This window comes from Papio anubis, chromosome 2 (genome assembly GCF_008728515.1).
Source record: "Papio anubis isolate 15944 chromosome 2, Panubis1.0, whole genome shotgun sequence".
NCBI lineage: Eukaryota > Metazoa > Chordata > Mammalia > Primates > Cercopithecidae > Papio > Papio anubis.
Genome location: NC_044977.1, coordinates 47,007,244 through 47,027,489, shown reverse-complemented (window position 1 = coordinate 47,027,489; position 20,246 = coordinate 47,007,244). Strand labels below are relative to the sequence as shown.

At 55.5% G+C, this 20,246-nt stretch overlaps 1 protein-coding gene across 5 annotated transcripts; it reads left to right on the top strand.

Moving 5' to 3' along the window:
* Positions 1-378: 378 nt before the first annotated feature.
* On the top strand, positions 379-18,024 carry TPRA1 (transmembrane protein adipocyte associated 1). 5 transcript variants are annotated; one of them, XM_009181385.4, is made up of 11 exons: positions 379-466; positions 10,633-10,774; positions 10,924-11,056; positions 14,079-14,165; positions 14,262-14,334; positions 14,459-14,538; positions 15,105-15,215; positions 15,347-15,407; positions 15,614-15,716; positions 15,854-15,934; positions 17,308-18,024. In XM_009181385.4, the coding sequence occupies exons 2-11, from the start codon at positions 10,650-10,652 to the stop codon at positions 17,573-17,575; spliced, it is 1,122 nt and encodes a 373-aa protein (XP_009179649.1). In that variant the 5' UTR covers positions 379-466; positions 10,633-10,649; the 3' UTR covers positions 17,576-18,024. The 5 variants fall into 5 exon arrangements, with proteins under 5 accessions (XP_009179649.1, XP_017801580.1, XP_009179648.1 ...); XM_017946091.3 differs by lacking the exon at positions 379-466 and adding an exon at positions 811-829; XM_009181384.3 differs by lacking the exon at positions 379-466 and adding an exon at positions 1,270-1,452.
* The last annotated feature ends 2,222 nt before the right edge of the window (positions 18,025-20,246 follow it).

The window sequence follows — 20,246 nt, the reverse complement described above, 5'->3', positions numbered from 1 at the left end:
TGTTGTCTGTTGGTGCACTCTCAGGGTTCAAACTGATACAAGAACCTTACAGAGGGTAGTTATCAGGCCTGGTCACACATGTCCCATGACTTCTCCTTCCTGGCACATGGTAGGGTGGCAGTTTCCTGCCCTCTGGAGGCTAGAAGCGGTGGCCAATTGAATGTGAGCGTGAGTGATACCTGTAACTTTCTGGCAGGCCCTTGAGGAGCCACTGGATTCCCCACGGCTCATTGTGTCTGTGGTCATTCGTGATTACGCAGGCCGCCATTGCCCAGCCTCTCTGGTGAATACAGAAACTGAAACCTAGGCTATGCACATTTGGGTGCAGTCCAGGCTGGGAAAGTCCCAGATGAAGTCCCAGAGGATCACAAGGTGGTTTCTTCCCCAATCTCCATGTGTTTTTAGGACAGGAGCAAGGAGGAGAATGGGACCCAATCTCATTCCAGCCCAGCGGTGCTGTCATGAGGTATGAGTCTTAGGGTGCCTGTAATAACTGGGTGCCTACAATCTGTGCCAGGCTCTGAGTCAGCCTCAAGATGCTGCAGGGGACATCCTGCAGCGTGGCTCTCTTGGCTCTGTCCTCATGACGCTAGAATTCTATAATAGAGTGGGGAGACTGGATGGGGAGGCAGTTAATGAAGACAATCAGGAGAGAATTAAGATGCTTGGAAGGAAATGAGACTGGACAGCTGCTCCAGCGAGGGTACCCACAAAACCCTCTTAAGGACATGATGTGGCAAGGAGCCAGCTCAGCAGGGGAACAGGCGTAGAGACAGGAGCAGGAACAAGCTTGGAATAGCCGAGGAACAGAAACAGAGACCCGCATGGCGTGAGTATGGTGAATGCAGCATCCATGCCAGGGGATAAGACAGGCGCAATCAGGGAGGGCTTTCCAGAGGAAGCGGCTTGAAGAATTGTGGAAGTTAGAGTTGGGGGGAGGCGTCCTGGCTGTGTCGCTTCCTCACTGTGGGCTTTGGGCAAGTTATTTGACCTCTCCAAGCCTCAGGTGGCCCTGTAAAACGTGACTATAATGACCGCCCAGCAGGGTTGTTAAGAGGAGTGCCGGAGGCCTGGCGCCGCCGCGTGGAGCAGCGCGCTGGGAGACGGCGTCCCTGCGGCGCGGCGCGGCGGGAGCGCGTGGCGCCGCGGAGGGTGAGGGTCCCCGCCCCGCCTTCCCCCCAGCTGAGCTCAGGTCGCCCCTGCGGGGCTCCCGAGGCGCCTCCACGCGAGGGGGCGGTCCCCGGAAGCTCCGCCCCGACGGTCCGGCTGCGGCCCCGGCCGGGAGGTGGAGCGCGGCTACCGCCAGCTGTAAGGCGCGCAGGGCGAGAGGTGGCGCGTACTCAGCTTTCCAGTCTTCGATTCCGCCCGCTTTCCGAGTGAGAAAGGCAGGCCTCTCTCTTCCTTGAAGCAGCGTCGCGCCTCCGCACCCACTCTGTGCTGTCTCTTTAAGAGGTCAGCGGACTGCTCCGCCTCTTGGGAATTTGATTGGTCTCGCCCACTTTTTTTTTTTTTTCCTGTGATGGCTTATTCCTATAGGCTGCTGCAGGTTAGAGGGCGGGCCCGAGTGATACAGGGACTCTGGGACTTGTGGGACTGTGGCCGTTTTCGCAGTTTGGGCTGGACGAAAAGGACGGGTGGCTGCTGTCGGGAAGGGCTGCAGGGTGTGCGAGCTGACCCCGCCTCGCCTTTCCTGCCTAGCCCTCATTCCGCGGAACCGGCCGCGCCCGGTCCTTGCGCGACGCTCCCCGGCCCCGGCCGCCTGGTCAGGCGCTGGAGGCCGGAGTCCCGCGGCCTGTAGTGGGTCCGCGCACACCCAGCGGCGGCGGATGGGCGGCCGGGGCGGCCGGGCCTGAGCGCGCCCAGGGCTTTCAGGTAAGGAGGCGGCCTTCTCCCTGTCTCCTGCCGCAGCTAGAGGGGAAGCCCAGCCGCGGTGCTCCTCCTTGCTCCGCGAGCTGCCCCTTGCCGCTCGGGCACAGGTCGGACGGTCGAGGCGGCGTTTGGGAGGGAAGGCCCTGGGTGTGGGAACCCAGGGGAGAAGCGCTGGGCAGTCAGGAGTCGCTCGGGGCGCGGGGTCACGCGAGGCCCGGGAGGGAGCCGCACGCAGCGGCGTTGGGCTTGGCTCCGGCTGGAGGCAGTGCGGGCGGAGATCCGGACCTCGGCGACCCGGTCAGGCGCGGGGTGGCGGCACGGGCTGCAGCCCCACGGTGGCTGTCCGCAGCGGCCGAGGTGCTCCTGAGCCAAGCCTGCGCCAGTTCGGGGCTTTGCTGCCCCGCGAGGGGCAGTGTCAAAGCCTCCGCTCCCCCTGGACTCGGGGAAGGCGGGTGGGGGCTGGCTTTGCCCTCCTCTCTGCAGTGAGGAGGGGCCGCGGGGTCGTCCAGTCCCCAGCGGGGCTTGGCGGTGCTGGAGATTAAGTTGTTTCCGTCATAACAACCTGTTGAGGGCTGTTCGTGTCGTGCTAGGCCGTGTTCTAGGGGACCGATTCCTGAGCACTCCCTGGATAGAGAGTAGTAAACACCCAAACGCGGCTCGGGCGCTGGAGACAGCTGAGAAGGGAGGGCTTCTCAGAGGAGGTGTCAGGAGAGAGCTAGGGGAGAGCCAGTACAAAGGCCCTGAGGAAGGGACCAGCTCAGCAAGTGGAAGGCAACCAGGAGGGCACGGTGCAAGTCAGATTGGGCCCAGGCCTCCCCATCGTCCTGGGGTCTCCGGCTTAGGACAGGGACCACACACCTGCCAGCCCCAAGGCTGAAGGACAACACGGGAGAGCAAAGTAACTTGGCCTCTGCCCTATGGCGCTTCCCCACCATGTCCTTGCTCCAGGGTTTGTAAGCTCAACAGTCCTTTGGGGTGGGAAGCATTGAGGGCCTCTCTCCCCAGAGTTTCCCATCTGGTAGCCGTGGTTGGGGTTTGGTCAATACTGTTGCACAGATGACAGCAGGGGTCCTATTAACTGAAAGTCAGTGCGGGCCAGGCGTGGTGGCTCACGGCTGTAATCCTAGCACTTTGGGAGGCCAAGGTGGGTGGATCATCTGAGGTCAGGAGTTTGAGACCAGCTTGGCCAATATGGCAAAACCCCATCTCTAGTAAAACTACAAAAATAAGCTGGGTGTAGTGGCACCCACCTGTAATCCCAGCTACTCAGGAGGCTGAGGCAGGAGATCACTTGAATCCAGGAGGCGGAGGTTGCGCGGAGATTTTACCACTGCACTGCAGCCTAAGCAAGAAAGCGAAACTGTCTCAAAAAAAAAAAAAAAAAAAAAAAAAACAAACCAAAAAAGTCAGGGCTTCAGGTATTTCATAAGCTTTGATACATAAATGGCAATCCTGGTATGGCCAGCAGCCCCATAACCCCAGTGGGGTTCCTGGACCCAAGCAGCAGCAGGAGGGGCACCACCTGGGAGCCTGTGGGAAACACAGACTGTCAGTCCTACCCCTGCCCTTGGGAGGAGCATCTGCATGTTAACAACACCAGGGTATTTCCCACATCAGGTCTGAGAAGATAGCTCTAGAACAAGCCTGGTGCTCTTGACCCACAGATGGAGAAACAGGCCTGGAGAGGGGTACCTGGCAATTTGTTGACTGGGGGCCTGGGCTCTGGAGACAGACAGCCTGGATTGCCGGCCTGGCAAGTGGCTGCCCCTCTGAACTCCACGTGCACAATGCGGATAACATAAGTACCTCCCTCCCAGGATTGGAAACCAGGGCACAGAGGTTGGGCACAGAGGTTGCTACGTTGTTGGCAGGGGAGTGGGGGCAGGGAGAGCAGCTTATACCTCCTCTGCCTCTCCTCAGACCCCACAGCAATGGGGGCTTCCAAAGGAGTCCATGGACTTGGGAACCAATTCCTTTCCCTCCTTGCCCTTCAGTCCCTTCTCTGGTAATCCCAGCTACTTGGGAGGCTGAGGTGGGAGAATAGCTTGAACCCGGGAGGTGGAGGTTGCAGTGAGCCAAGATCACGCCACTGCACTCCAGCCTGGGCGACAGAGCAAGAGACTCTGTCTCAAAAAAAAAAAAAAAAAAAAAAGAAAAGCAGCAACCACCTTTGTACATGTGTCGCTTTTGTAGATGTTTATCTCCCTGGTTTTGTTTGATTCTTATGGCACCCCTTATTAGGCAGGTGTTTTCCCCATGATATTTGGAGGGGGAGTGACTCACCCAGGTCACACAGCAAGCATGTGGTGGAACCAGCAGTGCAGCCCATCTTCTTGACTCCATAACCTGTGTTAGCTGGAGGTTTTTCAGTGGTAAATTAGAGAAATCAGACTCAAACTGGCCTAGGCAGAAACGGGGATTTGTTGGGATTTATAACTGAAAAATCCAAGGGGGTAGGACTAGCTTTAGGTGTGGCTGAATCCAGGGGCTCCAGTGAGCTCATCAAGATCTGTCTCCGTCTGTGTCTCAGCTCTGCACTCCTCCGTGTCGGCTTTACTCTGAGGCGGGTCCCTGAGCGTGAGGTCAAGGTGGTACAGCCCTGACTTACTGAGGTCAGCAGAGAGTGTTTCCTCAGTTATCAATGAGAATCTCCCCTGAGACTTTTGCTCTAATAATTTATTCTAATAATAATTTACAGCAAAAGTCTCAGGGCAGATTTTCATTGGCCAGGGTGATGGAACATCCTGACTAGCCAGGCTTAGATCACAGGTGCATTCCCTGGGTTGTGAAGGGTTGGAGTCAGGCATCCATAAACTTCCAAAGAGTCTGGGAGCTGAGTTTCCACTTCAGGAAAGCAGTACTCTTACCAACTAGCAGGAGGCTGGATGCTGGGCAGGCAAAACCAGCAGAAGCCTACCCCACCCTCCATATCCTGGACTCTGCCTGACTCCCCCATTCTCCTCCCTGCCCCTGTTCCTCCCCACTGGCTTCTGTGCTGCAAGGGGCCGCTCTGCTTCCTGGTGACTGCTGGGTGCCTGGCCCGCACCCTGGCCCTGCCCATCCTGGGGCTGCGTGACATTCCATCCTGAGTCAGAGCTGGTGTTGGGCTGTTAGGACCAGGCATTTGTTCTGCCTGGCTTGGCTTTATAATAGGTGTGGGGATAGCCGGTCACGGTGGCCCACATCTGTAATCTCAGCACTTTGGGAGGCTGAGGCAGGTGGATCACTTGAGGTCAGGAGTTCTAGACCAGCCTGGCCAACATGGCGAAACCCTGTCTCTACTAAAAATACAAAAATTAGCCAGGTATGGTGCTGCACACTTGTGATCCTAGCTACTTGGGAGGCTGAGATGGAAAGATTGCTTGAACCCAGAAGGCTGGACTTGGGAGGCAGAAGTTGCAGTGAGCCGAGATCGCACCACTGCACTCTAACCTCGGTGACAGAGTGAGACTCTGTCTCAAAAATAAATAAATAAATAAGAGGGGTGGGGAGGAGAGGGCTGTAGAATCTCCCTCCTTCATCAGGTCGCTAATATTCTCAACTCAGAGTTACAAGTTATTATCTCCTGCCACCAGAAGTCAGGCAGGAGGCCGCGCTGCACACCCGCTTCCAGCTGTAAGCTCCTCCATGCTCAGGTGGTGGCCCAGTCCTCCAGGGGTACAGGAAGACACTGTTCCGGACACCATGCCCTCTACTGCCCCACGCAGGCGCAGATCTCTCCATGAGGCATTGCATGCCTTTGCCTCAACCAACTGCTGGCCAGGAGCAGAAGGGCCACCCTTCTTGACTTTGACCAGAGCCACTTTGCAGGGCATGCTAGCTGTAGGGGAGGACAGTTACTCATTTGGTGGACTGTCCTATGCATTGCAGACATTTGGCAGCCCTGGACCCTGCACACAAAAAAGTCCACAGTCGTCCATCCCCTAGCAGTTGCCATGTCAAACTAGAGCAGTGCTCCACACCAGCTCCAACCCAGAGACCACTGGCTGAAATTAATGGAGACTCAATTTCTGGTGCTGGGGAGGGGCCCGTTTGAACACTAGGCTTTATGGAGGGATCCTGAACAAAATAGTAGCTTGTTAGTGAGGAAGAAGGGGACAGTGTCTTGTGGGCAGTGTTGGCCTCAGTTGTAAAACATCCAGTGGCTCAGGCCAGAAACTGTACCATCAGCCTTCTTTGGCCTCTTCTCTCATTCCCTGTGTTTGATCTGTCAGTGGGTCTTGTTGGCCGAGCCTCCGAAAGGTCTCCCAAATCCCTCTGTTCCACCTGCACTGTTGCCACTAGTGCAAGCCTCTGTCCTCTCATGCCTGGACTGTTGCAGGAGCTCCTCATGGCCTCCCTGTCTCTGCTTCTCCTCCACTTTGTCCCTTTTCACTGGCATCCTGTCCCCACGGAAACCAGACCCCTCACTCCTCGTAACACCCTTCTGGTTGCACTTAAGAGTGAAGTCGAGTTGCATGTGGGACCTGGCCCTGCCAACCTTTCTGGTATCAGCTACCCTGGCCTGTTTTTGCCCTTGGGGCAGGACAAACCTGTTCCCACCTCTGGACCTGTGCATCTGGATCTCATGTGATTCTCCCTGGAATGTTCTTTATCTCGATCTTTCCAAGACTGGCTCCTGCTTATTTATTGAGAGCTGGGCTCAAGATGTCTGACCACCCAGTCCAAGCAGTACCTTTATGTTCATTGGGATTTGGGCTAGCTGTTGAAACAAAGGCTAAGATAATAGATTATTTTTATCTATGCATAACAGCCTCTGTGCAAGCTGTCCAGTACATGCACGGAGTCCCCATTGTGCTGGGGACCCAGAAACTTTCTTTCTCACTGTTCTGTTACCCTCATACAGGGTTTCTGCCTCATGGTCTGAGAAGGCTGTTCTTGTTCCCACCATCTTATCCATATTCCAGCCACCCAGAAGGGAGAAGGGCATGACCTGAAATTGGCAGACCTCACTCCAGCCTGGGCAACAAGAGAGAAACTCCATCTCAAAAAAAAAAAAGTTGACCAGGTGCAGTGACTCACACCTGTAATCCCAGCACTTTGGGAGGCTGAGGTGGGCGGATCACAAGGTCAGGAGATCAAGACCATCCTGGCCAACATGGTGAAACCCTGTCTGTACTAAAATACAAAAAATTAACTGGGCATGGTGGCACGCGCCTGTAGCCCCAGCTACTTGGGAGGCTGAGGCAGGGGAATTGCTTGAACCTGGGAGGCAGAGGTTGAAGTGAGCCGAGATCACGCCACTGCACTCTAGCCTGGTGACAGAGCAAGACGATGTCTCAAAAAAAAAAAAAAAAAAAGGCTTGTGTTAATGAAGGCTGGGCTGCTTTGCTCCCCTCCCAACAGTAGGGAAGGACCCATCTTCTTTCTTAGGATCTACTATGTGTCTTTAATATTCCCCATCGCTTGAAGATTGCAGCTATGGCCTCGTTTTATTATTTTTAATTAATTCTTTTTTGAGGCGTGGTCCCACTCTGTCACCCAAGCTAGAGTGCAGTGGCACGATCATAGCTCACTGCAGCCTTGAACTCCTGGGCTCAAGCCATCCTCCCACCTCAGCCTGACTATTAGCTGGGACTACAAGCCTGGCCAACATGGTGAAACCCCATCTCTACTAAAAATACAAAAATTAGCTGGGCGTGGTGGTGGGTGCCTGTAATCCCAGCTACTCGGGAGGCTGAGGCAGGAGAATCACTGCAACCTCCGCCTCCTGGGTTCAAGTGATTCTCCTGCCTCAGCCTCCTGAGTAGCTGGGATTACAGGCATGGGCCACCATGCCTGGCTAATGTTTTTTTTTTTTTTTTTGAGACGGAGTCTTGCTCTGTCATACAGGCTGGAAAGCAATGGTGCGCTCTCAGCTAAACACAACCTACGCCTCCTGGGTTCAAGTGATTCTCTTGCCTCAGCCTCCCGAGTAGCTGGGCCCTTTACAGGCATGTGCCACCATGCCTGGCTAATTTTTTTGTATTTTTAGTAGAGACAGGGTTTTCCCATTTTGGTCAGGGTGGTCTCGAACTCCTGACCAGGTGATCCGCCCGCCTTGGCCTCCCAAAGTGCTGGGATTACTGGTGTAAACCACTGTGCCTGGTCCTAATTTTGTATTTTTTTTTTTTTTTTTTTAGTAGAGGCGGGGCTTCTCCATGTTGGTCAGTCTGGCCTCAAACTCCCAACCTCAGGTGATCCACCTACCTCAGCCTCCCAAAGTGCTAGGATTACAGGTGTGAGCCACCGTGCCCAGCCATTTTTTTTTTTTTTTTTTTTTTAGACAGAGTCTTGCCCTGTTGCCCAGGCTAAAGTGCAGTGGCACGATCTCAGCTCACTGCAAGCTCTGCCTCCCGGGTTCAAGTGATTCAAGTGATTCTCCTGCCTCAGCTCCCAAGTAGCTGATATTACAGCTGCACGCCACCATGCCCGGCTAATTTTTGTGTTTTTTAGTAGAGATGGAATTTTGGCATGTTGACCAGGCTTGTCTTGAACTCCTGACCACAAGTGATCCGCCTGCCTTGGCCTCCCAAAGTGCTGGAATTTCTGGTGTGAGCCACTGCGCCTGGCCAATTTTTGTGTTTTTTGTAGAGATGAGGTCTTGCTATGTTGCCCAGGCTGGTCTGAAACTCCTGAGCTCAAGCAGTCCTCCCTCCTCAGCCTCCCAAAGTGTTGGGATTGCAGGTGTGAGTCACTGCACCCTGCTGTCCTTATTGTTTAGTTGGGGACCTGATCCCAGAGCCAGTGAGTGGCCCACTGGAGCAACCTGAGCCCCAGCCCATGGCCCACCCCCTTCAGAGTCTTCCCTCCCTTTCATCCAGAGGTGTTCTGGTGTTTAAGGGCTTGGACCAGCAATGGGAATATTCCTAAGTTCCCCCAGCCCTGTCTTGGGCTGCTGTTGTTCAGGGATGGCTTTGGCAACAACAGAAGCAGGTCTCCTGTTGCGTTTCTGCAGACCTTGCTGACAGGCATGCAGCTCACTGGGCAGCTCCTTGCTGAAGGGGAGGCCTGGGCCCTTGATATGTTTTCAGGACACATCTTTTTTTTTTTGAGATAGAGTCTGCTTTCTTGTCGCCTGTGGGCTGGAGCCGCAGGGTACCATCTCGGCTCACTGCAGCCTCCGGGCTGCCTGCCCAAGCAATTCTACTGCCTCAGCCTACTGAGTAGCTGGGACTGTAGTTGCATGATGCCATGCCCAGCTAATCTTTTTTTTTTTCTGTATTTTAGTAGAGATGGGGTTTCACCATGTTGCCCAGGCTGGTCTCGAACTCCTGAGCTCAGGCAATCTGCCCGCCTCGGCCTCCCAAAGTGCTAGGATTGCAGGCGTGAGCCACCGTGCCCGACCACATCTTTTTTACTTTTTAAAATTTACTGAAGTGCACCTACGACTTAGGAGTCATCAGTGTGTGGCTCAATGAATTACCACACAGTGAACATGCCTGTGTACCCACCACCTGGATCTGACAACCAGAAGCTGGCATGCCTCCCCCAATTACCACGCTCTTCATCTCCCCAAAGGTGCCCCGTCTACATTTGTCCACGGATCGTATGCCTGTCGGCCCTTGTGCCTGGCTTCACGCTATATCACTTCTGAGAGTCATTCGTGTTGCCTGTAGCAGTGGGTCGTTCTTTTTATGCTGTGCAGTGTCGACCACTTATGCCCATGCTCTGGGGCTGCTTCCCGCCTGGAGCTTTCATCCACAGGCTTTATGAGCATTCCTGGTGAAGCAGAGTCACAGGCATCTGGCCCAATCTGTTCAAATCATTCTAAATATTGGCATATGTTATGTTCTGGTGCCCCAGGCCACACCTGGATCACCCCAAATTCCCTGCAGAAGTACCTGTTGCTATTCCCTGAGAGTCCTCTAGCTCAACAGTCTTGGTTTTCTGACCAGACCCTCAGTCCTCCAACCCCAGAGTGGTTCCCAGGACCCCAGACCACCAGCTCTCCTGTCTTCCGGGCTAGACTCAACCTCTCATGCTCAGAGTGTCGTGTGGGCCCCTGCCTATGGGCCCACCCTGTCCCTGGCTTCACCCTGTAGCCTGACCATTGCAGACACAGCTTGCCCTGCCCCTCTGTGGTATAGCCTCTTCCCCCATGCCCATCTCCACTTGGAGACCTCCTGTGCATCTCCCAGGCACGGCTCAGTGTCCCCTCCATCTTTGTCTGTGGTGGCAGAGGGAGATAAGGGCCAGAGGGTGCAACTGAGGAGGGCATGGTGCCCAGCTGTGGCCCTCAGCAGTTCCGTGGCCTCATACGAGTCAGTGGCCTCTGAGTTCTGCATGGTGTGGCGGGTCGGAACCACGGCTGACCGCTCCCAAGAACTCCCCGTGTGTGTCTTGTTTGAGGCACTTGGCATCACCACAGCCTTACTTGTTACACCCATTCCATGGGTGGGGGACACAGGCACGGAGAGGACAGGAAGGAAAGGGCAGGGCTGGGCTGTGAACCCAGAGCCTGTGCTCTCACCCATGCTGCTCTCATGGGCCCTCAGGACTGAAAGGAGCCAAGTGGCTGTGCCTTACACAGGAGGTGCTCAGCTGAGGGGGTGGCTTTGTGATTGTTTGCGGATCGTGAGATAGAGCCTGAGATGGGGGATTGGGTCGTGACCTGTGTGGAGTCCCACACTGAGTTGCAGTAGGTAGGGAGGGTGGTTTACAGGGGTGCTCTGTGCAGCCCCTCTGATTTTCCCCTGGGAGTCCCAGGTCCAGAGGAAGGAGGACAGTGGCCCAGGCCACACAGCTCCTGCACGGCTCACTGGGTGACTCTCACTCCCACAGGGCTGGCTGCTGGCAGAATGGACACCCTGGAGGAGGCGACTTGGGCCAATGGGAGCACAGCGCTACCCCCACCCCTGGCACCAAACATCAGTGTGCCTCATCGCTGCCTGCTGCTGCTCTATGAAGACATTGGCACCTCCAGGTGAGGCAGTCACAACACTGGGCAGGCTTGCTGAGTGTCAGTGGCTTTTCCTGGAGTCGGGGAGTGGTGAGGGTGGGCCAGACTGTGTGCTGGAGAGAGGGTGCATATGTGGCCTCGCCAGTGAGCCAGCTCCTGTGCCTGTCTGCCAGGGTCCGGTACTGGGACCTCTTGCTGCTCATCCCCAATGTGCTCTTCCTCATCTTCCTGCTCTGGAAGCTTCCATCTGCTCGGGCCAAGATCCGCATCACCTCCAGCCCCATTTTTATCACCTTCTACATCCTGGTGAGTTCACTGCAGTTGACAGAAAAGCCAATGACACAACTGAAACAAAAAGGAATTAGCTGCTTCTATAATGAAAATGAGCTTCAGGTATGGCTGGATCCAGGCAGTTAAATGATGCCGTTAAGATCTGTTTCTGCATCTCTGCTGTCTTTGGGACTCATCTCTGATGAGTTCCCCTCATATGGTGTCAAAGATGGCCAAGAACAGCTTTGAGCTAACATCCTGCCTCTACAACTCAGGCAGACAGTGCCTGTTTGCTGATAGTGCCAGTGTAGACCTGGGATTTCCTCTGACTGGCCCACCTAGGATCCCATCCTCATCCCTGAGCCAAGCACTGTGGCTAGGAAGGAAAGGGGCTCTGTGAAGCTGGGAGGGCAGCATCAGCTCAGCCGGACCATATGGACTGAGGGAGGTGGTCCGTACAACAGAACTGGGGAGCTGATACTAGAGGGGAGGGGAATGGATGCTGGGTAGGGAAAATGCCCACTGCATCCTCCAACCTTTCGTCCCTTATCTGTCCATTCTGTGAAACCTCTTTGGAGAAGACATCTTACTTGCTGGGAGAGCCTGCATTCTCACCACTTGGTGGTCCTGGCACATGTTGCCTGGGGAGAGGTGTCAGGGCTGTGGTTGAGAAGGCAGCTCCAAATGTGGGCTGTCCCGTTATAGGCGCCAGGTGTAGGCTCCAGGTGTGGGCTCCAGGTGTGGGCTGTACGGTATAGGCTCCAGGTGTGGGCTGTCCAGGTATAGGCTCCAGGTGTGGGCTCCAGGTGTGGGCTGTCCAGGTATAGGCTCCAGGTATGGGCTCCAGGTGTGGGCTCTGAGTATAGGCTTCAGGTGTGGGTGCCAGGTGTGGGCAGTCTCGATGCAGGTTCCAGATATGGGCCGCAGGTCTGGGCTGTGCAGGTGTGGGCTGCAGAAGGCTTCAGGTGTGGACTACCCAGGTATGGGCTGTCCAGGTGCGGGCTTCAGGTATGAGCCGTCTAGGTAATGGGCTTCAGGTGGGGGTTATCCAGGTGCAGGCTGTCTGGTTGGGGGCTGTCAGGTATAGGCTTCAGGTATGGGCTGTTCAGGGACAGGCTATCCAGGTGTGGACTTCAGGGCTGTCCAGGTGCAGCCTGTCCAGGTGTGGGCTGTCCAGGTGTGGGCTTTCGGTGCGGGCTGTCCAGGTATGGGCTTCGGGTTCTGTCCAGCTCCCTTCCTTCAGGGCGCCCTTACCCTGCCTGCAGGGCCTGCCTGGCTAGAGTCCACCCTTAGATACCACTACATGAGAGCCGAGTGGCTCCCTGGTCGCCTCTTTGTGGTCTAGCCCAGAACTTCCCGGTCAGAGGAGTGGGCTGTGGGCAAACAGAGAGACAGACAAGGGACTGGGGAAGCCTGGAGGCTGTAGTGGCCTGATGTCCCTTACACCTGCAAGATGGTGATGGACAGGACTGGGAATTGAGGCCTGCTTTCTTCTCTGCTTTTCTCACCATTTACTTATTTGTGTATTTACTCAACAGATATTAAACATCTACTGTATGCTAGGCAGATGTCCTTTTGTGGGATAAGGGGGAGTGCAGGCAGGAAGAAAGAGCCAGGGCTAAATGTCCAGGAACATAGAACAGGGCCCAGCCCATCAACTTTTGAGGACTTTGTCCTAAACAGTTCAGGAGGCAGTGGTAAGAGTGGACTCAGGAAGTCCAGCTCTGAACCCCAGCCATGCTGCTGTGTGACCTGGAGCCAGTGGCTTGGTCTCTCTGTGCCCCAGTGCCCTTCTGCGTAATAGATGTTGATCTGCTTTAGCTATGGAGTTCGTATGAGCACCTATGAGGTCATCTGCATAGCTGCAGCCCAGTGGGAGCTTGGCATACAGTAGGCGTTTGGCAGTTTGTTGCTTTTGCTGCCTGCCCTGCTGACACAATTTCTCATGGCATAAAAGACAGAGTATATATGGATCTGGGCATGTGTCAGAAAACCCAACTGAGACTCACAGAAGCCAGTTTCTGACTGAGAAACTGGGCAGTTCCTGGGCCTCAGGCACAGCAGGATTTTGGGGCACAGCAGTGGTGCTGGGGCACCATCTCCATCTCCCACTTAGCCTGAGATCTCCCCGATGGCCCTGCTCCCTTGCCATCTGCCCTTGTGGCAGCAGGGTGGCGTCCATGGTTCCAGGTTTGCATGCCCTTGGTCTGCCTTTCCCAGCAGTTGCACTTGACATCCTGGTTCTCTCTCATGGGGCTCCCGTGGGTCCCAAGCACTTCCCTAAACCAGCCCTCAGGCCAGGGGAATGACACACACCACTGGCCAGTGCTGCGTCCTAGGCCCATCCCTGAAGCCAGGAGCGGGGGACTCAGCCTCACCTGGAACCACTGAAGTGGGGGTGAGGAGGGAGAGGAAGGGGATGGATATACCAGGCCGATAAGTGCCACAGATGCTGAGCAGCCCCTTTTGCGAAACCTGCTGGGCCGGTGGCTTCCCTAGAGGTCTCCGCACCTGTTGTCGGTGACCTTTCGCCTGGTCCCGCATGCCTCAGAATTAAAACCATGAATATGATAATAACAGCAGATGTATACTTGGCCCTTCCTGGGTGCCAGGCAGTCTTCTGCTGCATCTGTTAACCCATTTGACCCAACAATCAAATGCAGTAGGTTTTGTTTCTGCCCCCGTTTTATAGATGAGAAAGCTAAGGTACAGAGCCAGGAAGCAGCAGCCTGCTACTTGTGATGTGAACCTGGCCCATCTGGCTCCACCGTGCTCACCCCCACTCACCAGCCCAAGGCTGTTGTTCCTAGCCAGGAAACTGGGGCCCCAAGAGGGGAGGGCCAGGCTGGAGGTCACCTGCAGTTGAGGGTCTGCAAGTCTGTGAGCCTTGCTCCCTGGAGCCTGATCCCCACCTCCCTGTGTCCCACCCTGACTTGCCCCTTCCTCCTTTCCAACCTCAGGAACCAAAGGCTCCTATAGATATGGGGATGAGCTTACTGCCCCTGCCGATGCAGAGGCTCTTGTTCCCTGACTACCACGCCACTCCCTTGCCCACCAGGTGTTTGTGGTGGCACTGGTGGGCATTGCCCGGGCCGTGGTATCCATGACGGTGAGCACCTCGAACGCTGCAACTGTTGCTGATAAGGTGCGGCTGGGCCCTCTGAGGGAGGCCAGGGAGGCCTGGCCTGGGGTGGGCTGGGGATGCTGGCCTGGGCTGACGCTGTGCCCACTCTGCGTGCAGATCCTGTGGGAGATCACCCGCTTCTTCCTGCTGGCCATCGAGCTGAGTGTGATCATCCTGGGCCTGGCCTTTGGTGTGTGTACCACTGGGCTCCGGGGCCCCGGCAACGCTCTCCCCTGCCCCTCCCTGGCTGTGGGCTGACTCTGGCGTGGTCACCTGGGCTGGCTCCTGCCTACTGACCAGCACGTTTCTTCCAGGCCACCTGGAGAGCAAGTCCAGCATCAAGCGGGTGCTGGCCATCACCACAGTGCTGTCTCTGGCCTACTCTGTCACCCAGGTAAGAGGGTGGGTTTGGGCAGGAGGTGCCAGGGGTCAGGGCACCAGGCACCCACTGCTTCTGGGCTTGGGTGAGGTTTCCAGTCTTTGTCACCTTCAGAGTTCCCAAAACTTTGCACCTGAGAAATCACATGGGATGCTTGTTACCGAGGCACATTCTGGGGTCCCCTGGAGATTCGGATCCAGTAGGCCAGGGCACCAGGGCGGGAGGCTCAGGACTTGCCATTTTAATAAGGAGTTCAGGTAGGGACAGTGCAGGTCCGCAGACCTCCCTGAGAAGCATGCATCTAGAGGCCCCTTTCTTAGATTGGGGGGAGGTACTGCACCTTGTCCATCTCTGCCCCCTGCCCCATGTGACTCAGCCCAAGACTGGGCCGGCTCTGGATGCTATAATCAGGTGGGCAGTACGTGGCCTGGGTGCAGGCTGGGGCAGGTGACTTGAGGGTCAGGCCAAGAGGCTGGACTTGGTGTGGTAGAGAGCTTAGGGGGCTTTGCATCAGGGAAAGCCCCTGGGAGGGAGGAGCCTTGAGATCCTCTCCCTTCATCCCTTCCTGCTTGCCCCTGCAGGGCACCCTGGAGATCCTGTACCCTGATGCCCATCTCTCAGCTGAGGACTTTAATATCTATGGCCATGGGGGCCGCCAGTTCTGGCTGGTCAGCTCCTGCTTCTTCTTCCTGGTGAGGTTCAGGCTGGGGCAACTGGGGTGGCTGGGGCCTCAGGGCCAGGTAGGGGATTGGATGCCTGGGTTTCTGGCTGTGGGTCAGGGCTGGCGCCCCCAGCACTGTCTCAGCCCTGCCTGTCTCTGTAGGTCTACTCTCTGGTGGTCGTCCTTCCCAAGACCCCGCTGAAGGAGCGCATCTCCCTGCCTTGTGAGCAGCTGGCCAGCAGCTCTGGGACAGGCGGGGACGGGAGGGCATCTACTGGGCCACTGTGGCTGGGAGCTGGAGAGCCCTGGGTGAAAGGGAGGCCTAGGGGGGCCCCGAGGGACACACCAGGCTTGAGGGTGGTAGGTGCTGGAGGCAGAGTCTGGCCTGGCCAGGGTGGGACCTCACGACCCACCCTGTCTGGCCCCCAGCTCGGAGGAGCTTCTACGTGTATGCGGGCATCCTGGCACTGCTCAACCTACTGCAGGGGCTGGGGAGTGTGCTGCTCTGCTTGGACATCATCGAGGGGCTCTGGTGCGTGGGGGCTGCAGGGTGTCTACCTCGTGGGGGCATGGGAAGTGGGCGGCAGGGTGTCCACCCACTTGGGGCATGGGGAGGTGTGGAGTCAGCATAGGGCTGGGAGGCCCTGCACTGACCTGTCTTCTCCGCAGCTGTGTAGATGCCACAACCTTCCTGTACTTCAGCTTCTTTGCTCCGCTCATCTACGTGGCTTTCCTCCGGGGCTTCTTTGGGTGAGTCTGTGGCCGCCGGCGCCCCCGCGTGGCTGCTGGCAGAACTGCGCCTTCTTCCAGAATGGGTGTGAGGATTGAAACAGAGGGGCTGTGTATGCATTCAGTGTGCATGCGCATGCACATACTTGCACATGGGCACACGCGTACAGATACACATGCACGTGCACACAGATATATGCACACTCACCCACATGTGCATGCACACATGCACATGCACGCACAGATGCACAAGCATGCACACATGCACAAACATACACATACGGATACACACGGGCACATGCACACAAACATGCACGCCCACATGCATGCATACACACATGAACACACAGGCGCTCAATATATACATACATGTAGATATATGCACATAGACATAGATACATACATATATATGCACATTGTATGTACAGTACACACAGACATACTCTCACCATGAGAGAGTGACTGTGCACGTTGTCCTACATTGCTGGTTTTTATTTAATAATATATGAACTCATTCATTCGCAAGCATTCATTGAACACCTACTGTGTGCCAGACACTGCTAGAGCCAGAAGATGCGAGGCCCACAGTGGATGCAAATCCCTGTCCTCATGGAGCTTGTACCCTGCTGGGGGAAGACTTAAGTGGGGAGCAGGTTTGGGGTGGGAAGTCAGTTGGATTCTCTGGGGGTGAGTACACTGCTATGCACATGTGCATCTGCAGAAGCATCTGTGAGATGGGATGCTGAAGACGTGGGATTGGGGGTCCCACTCCAGGCCTCTAATGTGGTCGGAATGTGGGTGCTTTGCCCCTCCTTTCTCACCTGCCAGGTCTTGTGGGGAGGGGCTCAGCCTCCCCCCGGGTGAAGCTGGCAGAGGGTCAGACTGGCCCACAGCCACAGCTCGGATCTGCAGACACAATTTCTCTCCTGAGCCTCAGGCTCCTTTTTGTAAATTGGGTGTAGTGTGTCCCCCTTGGAGAGTTACCCTGAGGGCCGAGGGACCAGATCAGGGTGGAGCGGGCGGTAACATGAGCAGCAGGGGTCAGAGGAGTGGGGCCGAGGCCACAGCCAATGTTTCCTGAGTGCTTGGGCAGGCGCTGTTGAAGGCTCATGATTTATGTCGTTCTTCCTCCACACGGTGTCCACGCACCCATTTCACCATGAGGAAGCAGGCACAGAGGCCCCCTGCCTGAGCTCACACAGTTGGGGGAGGAGGGCTGGGTTCCAAAACAAGTCTAGATGGGCACCGGGGTCCAGCTGACAGGCCTACTTGGGGTGGGTGTTAGGCAACTGTTGGCCGATTCCTTCCTTATCTGGTGGCCCCATTGGCCTGGAGGGAAGACTGTTCCTGAGTCACTCAGTGAGGCTCCTGTGCCCCTGTCTCCCTCCTGTCAGCTCAGAGCCCAAGATCCTCTTCTCCTACAAATGCCAAGTGGACGAGACAGAGGAGCCGGATGTACACCTACCCCAGCCCTACGCTGTGGCCCGGCGGGAGGGCCTGGAGGCTCCAGGGGCTGCTGGGGCCTCAGCTGCCAGCTACTCAAGCACACAGTTTGACTCTGCGGGCGGGGTGGCCTACCTGGATGATATCGCTTCCATGCCTTGCCACACTGGCAGCATCAACAGCACGGACAGCGAGCGCTGGAAGGCCATCAATGCCTGAGAGCAGCTTCCAGGGCCTGCAGAGGACAGGCCAGAATGGAGGCCAGCAGGTCCAGAGTCCCCGGGGGAGGAGGACCAGGTCAAGGGACCTTCTGTGGGCGGTAGCCTTGTATAGCCCTGTTCCCACCATGAGTCTGGAGGCCCCACCTCCCTGGGGCTCCCAATCCCCTTTGCCATCTCTGCTCTCACTGGGGACTCTCCTCCCTTCCCATCTGGTCTCATACTGCTCAGCGACATGGCCCAGGCTTTCCTTCCAGGGCCATGCTTGGCAAGGTTGGCTGAGGGCACCCTCCTTCTCTGCATCCTTGGCACGAGGGCAGGGCTGGCTCTCCCAATGCCTCCATCCCATCCCCATGGTGCTTTGGCCTCCTCAAAGCCCACTGTGGTGGATGGACTGAAGTGTGTATATTTTCTTGATCTATTTTTTAATAAAAACGAAAAGGAGCAGAAGGTGCTAATGTGGAGGTTTTGCAGGAATACTGGTGCTGGTTCCTTTCAGGAGCCTGAGGGCTGGGTGAGGGGCTGGGAGGCTCAGGGGGCCTCTGTTTGCTCAACTAAGGAACAATCCCCATTGCCCACGCCCTGGACTGGCTGCTGGGGAGGTGGAGAGAAACAGGATCCCAGCTGCCCCTGCCCCTGGGCCCATCTGAGTCGTGGGGACAGACATTGGAGAGAGAGGAGAACTATGTTTTGTGAGCCAGCCCCTCTCCCTTCTGTGTCAGAGACACACACTGTTGTCTTGAGCAGCGGGTTCCCTCTACTCAGCTCCAGTAAAACTCAGAATGGACTTACTATTGCCATCTGTAAAATCCGGAGAAGACGCATCCTGCAGGGCCTTTTGTAAGGATTGGAAAACACTAAGCGTGAGTGGCTGGCGTACAGTCATGAACGATAAGGATAGCTCTTATTTTTAGCCTCGAGAATAGTGCTTGGCACTAGTAAACCCTCAGCAGACAGGATGCGGGGAATGATGTTTGTCATAAGGATGGGTGTGGTTGGCTAAAAATGGGAGTAAATCAGAACAAAGCACTGGGATCATAAGGCGTGAGTAGCGGGGAGGGGCTCACATGTCCCTGCCACTGCCCTTGTACCTGAGTTCGGCTTTGAGCTTTTTGGCAGCCAGAGTGAAAGGGAGTTGCTGCCAGTTATGTAATTCCCCAGTGTTGGAGAGCAGGGGCCCACCCAGGACACAGCCAACTGCATGCTTCAGAGCCTGAGGAGGTCGCAGCCCCGGCCATGGGGACCCTGAGGGTCAGGCTGTTGCTTGCCTCCACGATTGGCCTTTATTTAGGCGGGAATGGGGTGTCGAGAGCACCAGCTCCAACACAGCTCATGTCTGTGGCGCCAGTGTGTCAGGCTTCCTGGGATCCAGGACCAGGAGGGTTGCTAGTGGGCAGGGCTGACAGTATGGCCAGTGAGCTGGACTCCTGGGGTGCCCCTGAGTGGCATACTTTGTTGAGGCCTCTCAGCTCACGTAAAAGCCTGGTAATCAGGGAAGGCAAGCTCACGGCATTCTGAGTGAGCAGGGTAAGGGTTGGGGGCCAGCAGGGATTTGACCATCAAATCCACATGCAGTCCAAGATGGCAGTGTCAGCTGAGGTTTGCTGGGTGCAGTGAATGAGCAGAGAGGCATCAACAGAAGAAAAGAGACCATTTTTGTAATTTTTGTTGTAGTTATTGTTGAGATGGAGTCTTGCTCTGTCGCCCAGGCTGGAGTGCAGTGGCGCCATCTTGGCTCACTGCAAGCTCCTCCTCCTGGGTTGACACCATTCTCCTGCCTCAGCCTCCCGAGTAGCTGGGACTACAGGCACCTGCCACCATGCCCAGCTAATTTTTTGTATTTTTTAGTAGAGACGGGGTTTCACAATGTTAGCCAGGATGGTCTTGATCTCCTGACCTCGTGATCCGCCCACCTTGGCCTCCCGAAGTGCTGAGATTATAGGCGTGAGCCACCGTGCCCGGCCATTTTTGTAATTTTTGTTTTTTAAAAATAGGTCATATATGTACATGGCAAGAAAAAAAAAAAGGTTCATGAGTACAGGAGGGTATTTGGTGAACGATAAATCTCCCTGTGTGGCACTGAATTCCTTCGTCACCCTCCTGAAGCACCCAGGGTCTCCATAACCTTCCAGAGCCATCCTGTGTTCACACCGATGGATGTGTATATCATCCCTCTTTCTTAATGCTAATATTCTGTAGCTCCAGTGGATCTTGGAGATCATTCCATGTCAAGTGCAGGACTGCTTAACCCCTGCAGCTGCATACATGTGGATATATGGCAATTTATAAACCACTTCCCTCGGGATGGACTTTTGTTTCTGAGAGATTTTCCAGCAACAAACAGGGCAACATCAACAATCCTTACAAATTTGCTTTTGGTAACTCATGCAAGTAGAATTGCTGGAGCACACAGTCTTAATCAGTTTTAATTACTCTTATGAGTCTTCTGCAGAGATTAATAGTTGTCCTCCAATATATGCTGTTTTTCTCCATTGAAAGAGAATCCCTGATTTTTAGCTGGATACACAGCTGTCCAGAATAAAGACTGCATTTTCTAACTTTCCTTGCAGGTGGGTTCTGGCCAATGGATGTAAGTATGTGTGCAACTTCCCTAGGGATAGGAGGTGGCCTTTCTTTCGGGCTGAGTAGGATGTGCTTATAATGGCTGGAGT

Coding starts and splice junctions, on each gene's coding strand:
- TPRA1 (XM_009181385.4), top strand. CDS start 10,650: ATGGACACCCTGGAGGAGGCGACTTGGGCCAATGGGAGCACAGCGCTA. Junction 10,775..10,923: donor GAAGACATTGGCACCTCCAG/GTGAGGCAGTCA, acceptor CCTGTCTGCCAG/GGTCCGGTACTGGGACCTCT. Junction 15,216..15,346: donor GCTCCTGCTTCTTCTTCCTG/GTGAGGTTCAGG, acceptor CTGTCTCTGTAG/GTCTACTCTCTGGTGGTCGT.